We start from the raw sequence: 12,503 nt of genomic DNA, 5'->3' as shown, positions 1-12,503 counted from the left end.
CATAATTTAAATTGAGTTGCCATAGAGGGACCATGTCAAAAACAAGTACAGAGACATCAAACTGTAAAGCATGATTTAATTTCAGCCCACGTCCTGAATTAGCAAACCATATTGGTAGTATCATTGCAAACCAGCGTAACTTTAAAATGGGCTCAACTACTTTGCTGGATTAGTGTTATTTGGAAAGTTGCAAATAATAATAGTTATGAAATTAAAATCCTTGGAATCCACATGGAAACTACTTTAGTACAGAAATTATTCAGAACCATAAACACCAAAGGAAATTAGAAGAAAAGAGTGGCAGTGAAAAGACTGAAGAATAAGTGGCCAAAGCAAAAACTAATTTTGTATAATGATAAATGGGTTGGCTGGACTACCAAAGAATAGAGAGAGCATTAAGGAGGTGAAAGCAAAAATGAAAAATAGGATACCAGGAAGTATGGTCCATAAATGTTGAGTTAGACTCTTAAGTACCCTAATTAAAAGGTGATGAGTACCCAGTAATATCCCTAGTAATGCACAGAAGATCTTATCTCTTATGATTTTATGAGGTTAGAAAGAAATTGCTCCTTCCCTTCCCCTCAGTAAGGCTATTATACAATTCCCCTTGAGGACTGGGGGGAGGAGAAAGGTTAACCTGCATCTAAAGTATGTTCCTGGTCACTGTCAGTGACAGGAAGCAGACTGCACAGTGTATTTGCTTGATTTAGAATGATGATACCTCTTCCAGTTACTAAAACAATGAGGGTATAGGAGAAAAGTAGCCAAGAGATGGTGATCTCACTGAAAACAGGATTAAATGATACTTGCTTTGTGAATGTGTTCTACTTGTTCAGATACAGGAGGGAGGGTAAGTGGCACAGACTTTTATAGGATATCAAATGTCTCAGGAAGGATGTGGTGTGATGTCTAGAATCCAGGCCTTGATCCAGCAAAACACTTTTTTTTTTCATAAGAGCATGCTTAAGTGCTTTTCTGACTTATAGTTGTGGTCATTCTGTCAGTCTCATAATTTTTACCTTAGCATGGAATGGCTGTAGCTGTTTTGGTGTGTACATTCATGATCTGACAGTTTTTTCAGAAAACACGTAGGATGCACCATAATACAGTTTCACTGTTGCTCTGAATTAGGGATCATAACATTAACCTGAGCCAGCAATCATTTGGCCAGTATTGTATAAGCTGTTCTATAACTGCTTCTGCCCCTCCAGCCCTGCTCCACTGCCACACTGTTTGTGTCAAATTTTATGATTTGGGGATATGCATAAATGGGGGTGAAGAAAATAACTGTGGTAGATCTACTCAATTATGTAGAACTTGGTTGCAGTCACAGCATATCCATTAGGTTCTAAATAGCCTGATCTTCTGGGCAGACTAAATAAGATGGAAGTTTGAGAGGGATTCTGGAATAGTAGAACTTTTTTTGTAATGGCTGGCTAGTAATTCAAGATTTTTAAATATTGAATGCTGTTGGGAATTTGTTTTGTTTTGCATGCCAAGGTGCTTAGAACTTCTATAGGTCTTTTCATTATTTAAACCTAAATAAATAACATCAAACTAAGGCTGTGAAAAAGGAATTTAACAGCTTTTATGCTTTGGATGGTACTAGACAGCTTTAGTATGAGTAGAGTTAACATAACAGTATGAAGTATTCATGCCTTCTTAGTAAAATGGGAATAGAAGAAAGTTAGTATAAACATTTGCATCCTGAAAACCCAGTGAAGTTAGCAATAGCTTTATGAAACAACTACTGGATAGTAACCAAAAGAGCTCTTTTTTTAATGAGAGAGAACATTTTGCTATGAAATACTTTAAAAAAAAAAGGCTAAATTATTCACATCTTCAAAGAAAGATGCAAGATGCTTCAACAGATCCCGAAATTCAAACATCCAGAATCAAAAGTTAAACTTTTGGCATATTGCCTCACTGCAGAGAAGTCTTTTCTGAATCTGATCAAGTTAGGAGTCCTTGAAAATTACAGGCTGTATATACTCTGTGGCCTTGAGCAAGGTGTTTCTTGACTAAGGTTGTGAAGTGTGCTGCTAAGGAACAGTGTTTCACATTCATTTACTGCTAATTTATCTGCTATAGAAGTCATCACTTGCTGGGGTATTTGGCCATTCCTCTTGGTGCATATGCGCCCTCATAAGTGGTTAATAGTTTGCTTTTGGAGAAAATTCATGTTTCTATGTACCTTTCAATTCTTTAATGGATTACTTATGTAGCGTATGTGTTAGAGCATGTCTTAGTTGCATGCAGGACAATATTATTAACATGAAACATTTTTAGTATTTAATGTTATACAGAAAAAATTACATCTGGGTTTTTTTTCAGTGACAGCACTTCTTCCTTGCAGTTTCTTGTTACTAGGAAGTTATACAATTGGTTTGACTTGCCAGTGTTATTTAATAATGAGCATTGTGGATTTTCAGTGGATTCTTTTTGTTTTCTGAAAAGTTTCCTTTTATACAGCTTCATTGCTTGCTGCATTGCATCCATGCCAAACAGGTTTCAGTATGCTAGCATAACTTCTGCAGTTGCCCCCAATTAGTGAAAAGAGGTGTGTATCACTTGTTTTGTAAAAAGATCTCTATCTTCAGTGTAAATGCAGTAGCCACTTTTTGCATGGATGAAAATAAATTGCTGAAATGCAGAGATTAATTAAATGTATCCTTTAAATAGAGTTAGATTAAATCGCTCTACTACTTGTAAAAGGCATCTAGAAAACTTTTTTTCTTGGACTGTTTGGTGATTGACTTAATAGACTTTACCATTTTTCCCTGAAGAAGGGAATAGTCCATTATTTTTTCTGTCATTCTCTTTAAGGAGTAGAAGATGACTGTAGTTTAAAAATTCTTTAAGTAGTTGTTGCATTTACTTGAGGTGAAATGTCTGTCATAAAATTCTTTCACGTCTTTCTCTTGCATCTTACTCATCTCTCTCACTCTCTCACCTCCTTTCTCTCGTCTCTCCTCTCTCATATCTCACGTGTCTCTCTCTTCCATTTCTCTCTCCTCTCGTCTCTCTCTCTCTCCCCCTCTCTGTTGTCTCTTCCTCTTTCTCTCATCCCTCTGTCTCATCTGTATCTTGTCTATCCCATCTGTCATCTCGTCTCTCTCCTCTCGTCTCTTTTCTCCTCTCTCTCATCTGTCTTCTCCTCTCGTCTCTCCGTCTCATCTCTCGTCTTCTCTCTCTCATCTCTCTCTCGTCTCTCTCTCTCCCTCTCATCTCTCATCTCTTTTCTTTCATCTATCTCTGCTCTTGTCTCTCATCTCATCTACCTCCTCTCTCTTGTCTCTCTTGTCTGTCTCCCTCTCTCGTCTCTCATCTCTGTCATCTCTATTGTCTCTTGTCTCTCGTCTCCCTCGTCTTATCTCTTTCTCGTCTCTCATTCATCTCATCTCTCATCTCTTTATTTTTTGTCTATATCATCTCATTTCTCTCCCATCTCATTTCTCTCTCATCTCTTCTTGTCTCTCTCCCTCCCCCCTCCCTCTCTTGTCTCTGCCTCTCTCTCTCCTCTCTCTTCTTTGTCTCGTTTTTCTCTCTGTAGTATTTTTTTCTCTCTCTCTCTCTCCCTCTCATGCTTCTCTTGTTTCTCTCGTGGCTCTCTCTCTCATCTCTCATCTCTTTCTCTTATCTATGTTTTCTCATCTCTAGTGTCTTGTCTTGTCTCTCTCATCTCTCGTATCTCTTGTCTCTCCCTCTCGTCTCTCTTGTTTTTCTCTTTCTTGTCTCTGTCATCTCTCATCTTTCTTTCATCTATCTGCACTCTCGTCCCTCATCTGTATCTCTCATCTGTCTCATCTCAATCTCTCTCTCGTCTAGTCTCTCGTCTAGTTGCTTTCGTCTTATTTCTCTCGTCTCTCTCATCTCTCTATGGTCTCTCGTCTGTCTCGCCTCGTCTCTGTCTTCCTCTTTTCACTGTCTCTCGTCTCATCTGTCACCTTTCTTTTGTCTCTATCATCTCTATCGTTTCTCTCTAATCTCTCTTGTCTCGTCTATCGTCTCATCTCTGTCTCGTCTCTTCTCTCTCTCGTGTCTTTCTCTCTCTCTCCCCTGTCTCTCTCTGTCTGTCTCCTCTCTCTCTATTCTCTCTCTCTCTCTTCTCTATCTTGTCTTTCTTTCTGGACTTAATTTTCTCTCTCCTGTCTCTCATCTCTCTTTCCCTTTCTCATCTCTCTCTAGTCTCTCATCTCTCTCTCTTGTCTCTTTCTTTCATCTATCTCCACTTTCTCATATTTCGTCTCTCATCTCAGTCTCTTATCTCGTCTCTCCCTCTCTCGTCTCTCGTCTCTCTCTTGTCTCATGTCTCTCATCTCTCTCATCTCGTCTGTCTCTCGTTCCTCATCTGTCCTTCTCTCTCATCTCTCTCTTGTCTCTCTCTTTCCCTTTCATGTCTCTTTCTTGTTTCTCTCATCTCTTGTTCTTGTCTCTCTTGTCTCTTTCTTTCATCTATCTCCACTCTCATCTCTCATCTAATCTCGTCTCTCTTTGTCTTTTGTCTCAATCATCTCTCGTCTCTCTGTCTCTGGTGTCTCTCATCTCTCTTCTCTCTCGTCTCTCTCCTTTCTCTCCTTCTCTCTCTCGTCTTGTCTCTCTCTCAACTCTTGTCTCTCTCTCTCCTTTTTCTGCTTTTCTCTCTCTCCTTTATCTCATTTGTCTAACTCTCATCTCTCCTGTCTTTGCCTTTCTTTCTCTTTCTCCCCTCTCCCTCTCTTTTCACAGAATCACAGAATGGTTTAGGTTGGAAGGGACCTCTGGAGATCATCTAGTCCAACCCCCCTGCTCAAGCAAGGTCCTCTAGAGCACATTGCTCAGGATCACATCCAGACGGGTTTTGAATATCTCCAGGGAAGGAGACTCCACTACCTCTCTGGGCAACCTGTTCCAGGGCTCAGTCACCCTCACAGTGAAGAAGTTTTTTCTCAGGTTCAGATGGAACTTCTTAGATGGAACTTTTCTCCCTCTCTCGTCTCTTCTCCATCTCATCTCTCTTTCTGGACTCAATTTCATCTCTCTGTCATTTCTCTTGTCTTTCTCTCTCTCTCTTCTTTTGTCTCTCTCCTGTCTCTAATCTCTCTCTCTCCTGTTTCTCATCTCTCTCATCTCTACCTCGTCTCTCTCGCTCATCTCTCTCTCGTTTCGTCTCTCGTTTGTCTCCCATCTCTCATTTCTTTCATGTCTCTACTCTTGTCTCTCATGTCTTCTCTTGTCTCTTTCTCATCTGTCTCATCTTCCTCTCTTCTCTCTTCATGTCTCTCATCTCCCTCTCATCTCCCTCTCCCTCGTGTCTCCCTCTCTCATTTCTCTTCCCCTTTCATGTCTTGTTTCTCTCATCTCTCTTTCTCATCTCCTTTCATCTGTCTCCACTCATCTCTCGTCTCTCTCGTCTCCTGTCTTGCCTCTCTCTTTTATCTCTCTCTCCTTTCTCTGCTTCTTTCTCTCTCCTCTCTCTCTCCTCTCTCTCATTTGTCTGTCTCTCTCATCTCTCTCTTTCTCCCCTCTCCCTCTCTTCCTCCCTTCTCCCTCTCTTCTCTCCCTCTGTCTCTCTCATCTCTCTTCTCTATCTCGTCTCTCTTTCTGGACTCAATTTTGTCTCTCTGTCATCTCTCGTCTTTCTCTTTCGTCTCTCTCTCCTGTCTCTCATCTTTCTCTCTCGTCTCTCATCTCCCCCTCTTGTCTCTCTCTCGTCTCTCTCTCCCTCTCGCGTTTCCTTCTCGTTTCATCTCTCTCATGTCTCCTGTCTTTCTCCTCTCGTCTTTTATGTCTCCACTCTTTCGTCTCTCTCGTCTCTTCTTGTCTCGCCTCCCTCTCTCTCGCCTTGTCACATCTCCTGTCTCAACTCTTTCATCTCGTCTCTTGACTCATCTCTCTCTTCTCATTTCTCTCTTGTCTCTCTCTCCCTCATGTCTCTCGTCTCATCTCGTCTCTGTCTCTCATCTCTCTTGTCTCTTTCTCTCTTGTCTCTCTCTCTCCTTTCAGAGGGGTTGGACTATATCATCTCCAGAGGTCCCTTCTAACCTCAACTATTCTGTGAAGAAGTTCAGGCTGGGAAAGCGAGGGTGAGAGGTTACGCTCTATGCAAAGGAGGGGCTGAGATGCATAGAGCTTTGCTTTGGAAATGGTGACAAGCCAGTTGAGAACTTTTGGTCTGTCCTCTGATCCTCATCCACCACAGCTGATGTTGTGGTAGGTGTCTTCTACAGACCACCTGATCTACAATAGGAAATAGATGAAGGTTTTTTTTAGAAAGCTGGAGGAGGCCTTTGCTATCACAGACCTTGGTACTCATGGGGGACTTTAACCACTCTGATATCTTTGGAAAGGGCAATGTGGCTGGGCAGAAGCAATCAATAAGATTTCTGGAGTGTGTTGAAGACAAGTTCTTGACACAGATGTTGGATGGGCCACTAGGGGACGTGCTCTACTAGACATGTTACTCACAGACAAGAAAGAACTGCTTCAATATGTGAAGGTTGATGGCTGCACTGGCTGCAGCAACCATGAGATGGTGGAGTTTAAGAGAGAAGTGAGGAAGATAATAGTAGAATCACAACCTTGGACTTCAGGAGAGCAGATTTCAGCTTGTTCAAGGATCTTCTTGGCAGAATCTCATGGGAAACTGCCCTGAAGGGCAAAGGGGCCAAGGAGAGTTGAATAATCTTCAAGGACAGCCTCCTCAGAGGACAAGAACAGTATCTTATGACATGGTGGAAGTCGAGCAAGCGTGGCAGAAGGCCAGCATGGATGAACAAGGATCTCCTGACTGAGCTGAGATGCAAAAAGGAAGCACACAGAAGGTGGAAACAGGGGTGGGCTACCTGGAAGGAGTATAGAGACATTGTCTAAGCATGCAGGGATGAAGTTAGGAAAGCCTAAGCTCAGCTCGTGTTGGAATTAGAGAAGGATGTGAAGGGCAACAAGAAGGGCTTCTATAGGTACATTAGCAGTAAAAGGGAGGCTAAGGGGCCCACTGCTCAATGGAGCAGGGGACCTAGTGCCAAAGGACATGGGAAAGACTGATGTACTTGGTGCATATTTGCTTCAGTTTTCACTGGTAAGGTCTGTCCTCAGGCCTCCCAGGTCCCTGAGCCTAGTGCCAGAGTCTGGGGAAGTGAAGTATTACTCATAATAGAGGAAGATACAGTTAGAGACCACTTAAGCCAATGGGATGTACAGTAGTCCATGGGACCAGGTGGGATGCATCTTAGGGAGCTGACCTGTGTCATTGTGATGTTGCTCTCTATCATCTTTGAACGGTCATGTTGATTGGGGGAGGTTCCCAATGCCTGGAAAAGGGCAAACTTCACACCCATCTTCAAGAAGGGTAAGAAGGAAGATCCAGGGAACTACAGGCCAGTCAGTGTAACCTCTGTCCCTGAGAAAATTATGGGGCAGTCCTTCTGGATGTCATGTCCAGGCACATGAAAGACAAGATGGTGACTGGGAACAGCCAAAATGGATTTACCAAGGGCAAATCATGCCTGACCAACTTGATTGCTTTCTATGATGAGATGGCTGGCTATGTGGTCAAGGGGAGAGCAGTGGATGTTAGTTTGCCTTGACTTTAGCAAGGGCTTTGGCACAGTCTTCTATAGTATCCTTATAGCCAAATTGGTGAGATATGGACTGGATAAGTTGATGATAAGGTGAGTGGAGAATTGGCAGGACCATTGTGCTCAGAGGGTTGTGATCAGTGGTACAAAGCCCAACTGGTGGCCAGTTACTAGTGACATCTCTCAGGGATCAATACTGGGGCTGATATTGTTTCACAGAATCACAGAATAGTTGGGGTTGGAAGGCACCTCTGGAGATCATCTGGTCCAACCCCCCTGCTCAAGCAGGTTCAGCTAGAGCAGGTTGCCCAGGACCATGTCCAGTTGGATTTTGAAAATCTCCCAAGGATGGAGATTCTGTAACCTCTCTGGGCAACCTTTTCCAGTGTTCAAACACGCTCACAGTGAAGAGGACAGATTAACATCTCTATTAAAAACCTGGACGATCAGACAGAGTGCACTCCCAGCTATTTTTTCTGTCAATACAAATTTGGGAGGAACAGTTGATATGCTGGAGGCGGGGCTGCTATTCAGAGGGATTTGGACAGGCTGGAGAAATGGGCTGATAGGAACCTCATGGAGTTCAACAAAGACAAGTGCAAAGTACTGAACCTTTGGTGGAATAAGCAGGCTGGAGGCTGACTGTCTAGGAAGCACCTCTGCAGAGAAGGACCTGAGCATCCTGATGATCTTACTGTCTTAAACTACCTAATAGGACTGTATAGAGAAGATGAAGCTAGACTCCTCTCGGCAGTGCACACTGATAGGATGAGAGGCCACGAGCACTAGTTGCAACAAGTGAAATTTCCATTAGATGGTTAAAAAGTATATGTTTCATCATGTGGGTGGTCAAACACTAGAATAGCTGCTCGGAAAGGTTGTGGAATCTCCATCCTTGGACATATTCAAAACTCAATTGGACAAGGCCCTGAGAAAACCTGATCTAAGTTGGCCTTTCTTTGAGCAGGGAGTTGGACCAGAGATGATCTGAGGTCCCTTCCAACCTAAATTGTTCCATTGTTTTTATAAGATGGATCCCAACATTTCTGATTGTCATCCTTATGTTTACTGTGAGCAAAGACTGGTGAAGCCCAATAACAGATTGCTCCATTTCTCTCTGGTCATAATCCAGATAGGGTATATGTTAACTATGTAAAGCATGGGGAACCTAAGAGAATTCAGGAAGGGCTAGGGAGCTCTTAGGTTTCTGGTAGACATTCCAGGGGGTACAATCTAATGTTGCCCCCAGGTGTTCTCTAAGGCTAAGGCGTTGTGGTGGTCAGGGAATAAGACTTCAGGGCTCCATCCTTAACAGCCCTTCAAAAGAAAAATTAGAACTACCATTGTTTACAAAGATGTACCTCAAGAAGCAGACAGTTCTGTGTTTGGACCTAAATGTTCCAACCCTAATTATGAATAGCATAGATGTCAATATGATGTCTTGTGATGAAACTTCTATTTTTTTAAGCCCAATTCATTTTTAAACTAAAACTTTTTAATGTGATGTGCTAGATTAAGTTAAAAAAATGAGTTCCCTTGTGTTAAGTATATTTTGAGAATTTTTTCATTGCATAATGACATATTTATCATAGGATCCCTACCTCAGAGAATAGGGAAAGCCAATATAATATTTGATTCTTGGAACATCTTCATTTAGCAAGGGTAGAGAAGATGCAATTTTTTTGTTAGTTTTAGCAGCTTTGTGTTAGAAAATGTTAGTACCCCAAAACAGATTGAATAGCAGGGCAGAAACATTAAAAGATTCTACTTTTGCAGGGCACCATCAGTAAAACAGCAGCATGTTCTCCTGGTGTGATTTGACAGTACAGCTAAACCAGCCTAATTGTTAGCTGTTGCCAAAAGAGGTGGTCCTGTCTCCTGTTTTTCTCCCCTGCTGTCCCCTCCCACTGTCTCCCCATTGGCACTTATCTAATTCTATGATGAGCCAGTTCAGGGAGCAAAACTGGCAGAAAGCTACCAATACAAAATATGTGAATAGTGTTCTGCCCTGTAGCAGTTCACTGTGGAGTCAGATGGCCATGAAGGACAATTGAAAGCAGGGCAGAAGTATATGGGCTGGAAGGAAAAGGAGGGAGGGAGCATAGTCCCTTTGGGCAGCAGCTCACAATTAGATGGGAACCTGAGTCATTATCCCTTCTTATTTAGATAAAGAGCCTAATTGCCATTATATTTCTGTGGTATTTGATTAAGAATCCCTGTTTAATGGCATCTCTGAAATAATACAAATTATAATTGCTGAACTGGGCCATTGATTAATAGAAAAACTAAGGTATTCCATGAAATCACAGGCGTTTTATGTTAAGTTTTAAAATTAATAGGGGAAGCTGATCACAATCCACTTCAATAAATATTGAGCAAATTCCTAAGGCTAGAGTAAAACTGCTGTAAACTAGCTTGAGGGTTGCATTATAACAACATGTGTATGCAAAAAAATCAGTCTGTGGTGGCACATCTATGAATTCTGAAGTATTTATTGATCATTCATAAAAGCAGCAGGTTTTGTAGAAGTTAAGATAAATAGATTAGGAGACTCCTTTTAGGAAATAAAATGTATTTGTAAGATTAGAAAAACTGATTGCATTTTATTTTAAAATACTTAAGGTCTTTAAAATCAACAGACTCTTCAAGTGAGACTAGGATAAAATGCAGAGACCTCTATTAAAAAAAATGAACCATTAAATTGAAGAGGTGACAGCAAGCTGTATGAGGAAATCTAATTAGAAAGCTGGAGAAAAACTCAGATAAAAATATGGATTAATATTTATATTAAATAATTTTTCTTTGTTAGTACCTAGGAAGACTCAAAATGTATTGTTTTAGAGTTTTGGGCAAGAGTACTGTTACAGAATGGATACTTGTCTGCAACTTTAAAAAATAATTCCATTTTCCTTTTCAGATTATACATGGCTCATTATGCATGTATTTATTTTGAGGTGTTAATATTTTGATTTGTTAGCAAGTTATTTATCAGGATTTCTAAATAATATGTTTATGCTAATAATGGATTTCTTATATTTATTCTACTATGGTAGAAAGGAGGTAAATAAGTTTAACTGTGAACTTGTCTGTAGAAATGATTGGTTTCTGTCATTTTGTTCTCAGACTACCCACAGAAGAGTGTGTGTGAGCATGTGCAGGCATGAACTTGTGTTCAGACAGAAACTTGTGTTTATTACCTCACCATGGCATCTCCATCTCATGCACATGGAGGAATGGCTGCGGCAGTATGCTGTGGTCAGGGAAAATGCCCCTTTAATTTGGGTTCCTTTCAACATGGGTCCCACTAAGAAAAACATCTCTTTATATTTATCCCCCTTTTCTCCTGATCTCCGCACATGCACACTCATAGCAGATTGAGTGTAGTGCCCCAGTCTCTCTCTTGTTCTGTGACTCCATATACCAAAGTCAGCTGTTTCACCTGCTTTGTGATCTCCCTTCCAGGTGTGCATTGAGTATATGAGAGAGCCTGTGGCACTGTGCTACAGCTGTAGTGTGGTGTGGGGAAAGGGCAGGGGAAGTACAAGGAAAGAATTATCTTCATGTGCAGAGAAGCACCATTAGAAGATGTGATGTTATGTGTCCTATGCAGTATAGAGAGATTAGATACATTCCCATTCCTGTGCCTTTGAAGATTTTAATGGGGGGGAGGGGTGTTAAAAGCATGTGGGAAATAGAAGAAACATGAGGAAGAGCTCTTATTTCTGATTGAGTTGAACTTAAATGCAACTTTTGGACCACTTAAAATGTTGTGGTCTGTCATTTTGCTGCCTTGGCCAAACTTAGAGTTTGCAAATAGATGTTTACTTGTACATAAAAAAAAAACTCATAAAAATTATATAAATGTCAGCTCTTTGATCTTGATTTTGAATGTGAAAAATTGAACCAAGTAAGTTCTTGCCTGTGCATCATTGTTGGTCTCTTTTGTATTTGTAAATGAATTAAGGATTCTCTGACAAAAGAGTGAAATAGAATCCAGTTATAGTTGTCATAGTCCAACAACTAAATGCTATCATTTTATTGAAAGTGTGACAACTTAAAGTTTGTCAATAAAACGAAGTAGAATTCTGAATATTAAGAGGGAATGGATGTGTCATGTAAAAAAATTCCATTTGTGTATGGTAACTATTCTGACAACACCATGTGTTAAAGGCATAAAATAGTACCCACCAAACAGAGCTGCAGACAAAATGCTAGAAAGCATGAGGTAAATAAAATTCCCAAGTTGCTGTTCACACATATACTTTCAGTCAGAATTAAAAGAGGGGAAGAGGGGCAGGGGAGAGTTTTCATTATTTGGCAATTTATTCTGCAAATGGAAAAGTAAACCTTATTCTTCTCCATCTATACAAATGCCCTTTAGTTCAGAAACAAGTAGTAAAAGCAAACTTAGTATCTGAGGTAAATTGCCTAATTTTACTATATATTATTGATAACTACTGACAATTTTTTCCTGTTATCTTTCCCAATCCTATATTTATTTAGGCTTCAGGCTCGAATTGCTCACAGAATCCAGGAACTGGAGAACTTGCCTGGCTCTTTGCCTCCTGATCTGCGAACCAAAGCTACAGTAGAGTTGAAGGCACTTAGGTTACTGAATTTCCAGCGCCAGGTAACACCTTTTGCTGCAGGGAAGTTCTTGTAGTGATCAGTCAAATGTGATGTTTTGGCATGGGATGAGTTGACAAATGATTTTACAGCAGCACTGAGCTTAAACAGATTTTGCATGAGAGCACACTTGACTGATAAGAAGAATTTCATGGAAATGTTTATCTTAATGTTTGGTTTGTTTTATTACTGAAAATGTACATGTTCTCTCTCCCTCCTGCTTTATCCTCCAGTATAAGCTGTAATCCCAGAACTATGGTAGTCTTTCCTGAAAATAATGGCAGTGGCACAAAGAGACACAAGAGAAGGACAGACTGA

General features: G+C 40.8%; 1 protein-coding gene across 12 annotated transcripts in view; it reads left to right on the top strand.

Moving 5' to 3' along the window:
• Positions 1–12,503, top strand: part of LOC104149846 (probable global transcription activator SNF2L2) — a 138,754-nt gene that overhangs the window by 40,287 nt on the left and 85,964 nt on the right. For all 12 annotated transcript variants that reach the window (XM_068924612.1, XM_068924621.1, XM_068924615.1 and 9 more), the window contains one exon: positions 12,063–12,189. In XM_068924612.1, coding sequence (XP_068780713.1) covers positions 12,063–12,189 — 127 coding nt within the window. The remainder of the gene's footprint in view (positions 1–12,062; positions 12,190–12,503) is intronic.

Source organism: Struthio camelus, chromosome W, assembly GCF_040807025.1.
Source record: "Struthio camelus isolate bStrCam1 chromosome W, bStrCam1.hap1, whole genome shotgun sequence".
NCBI classification, from domain to species: Eukaryota; Metazoa; Chordata; class Aves; order Struthioniformes; family Struthionidae; genus Struthio; species Struthio camelus.
Note: the sequence above shows the minus strand (reverse complement) of the source record. Positions and strands in the feature narration are given on the sequence as shown.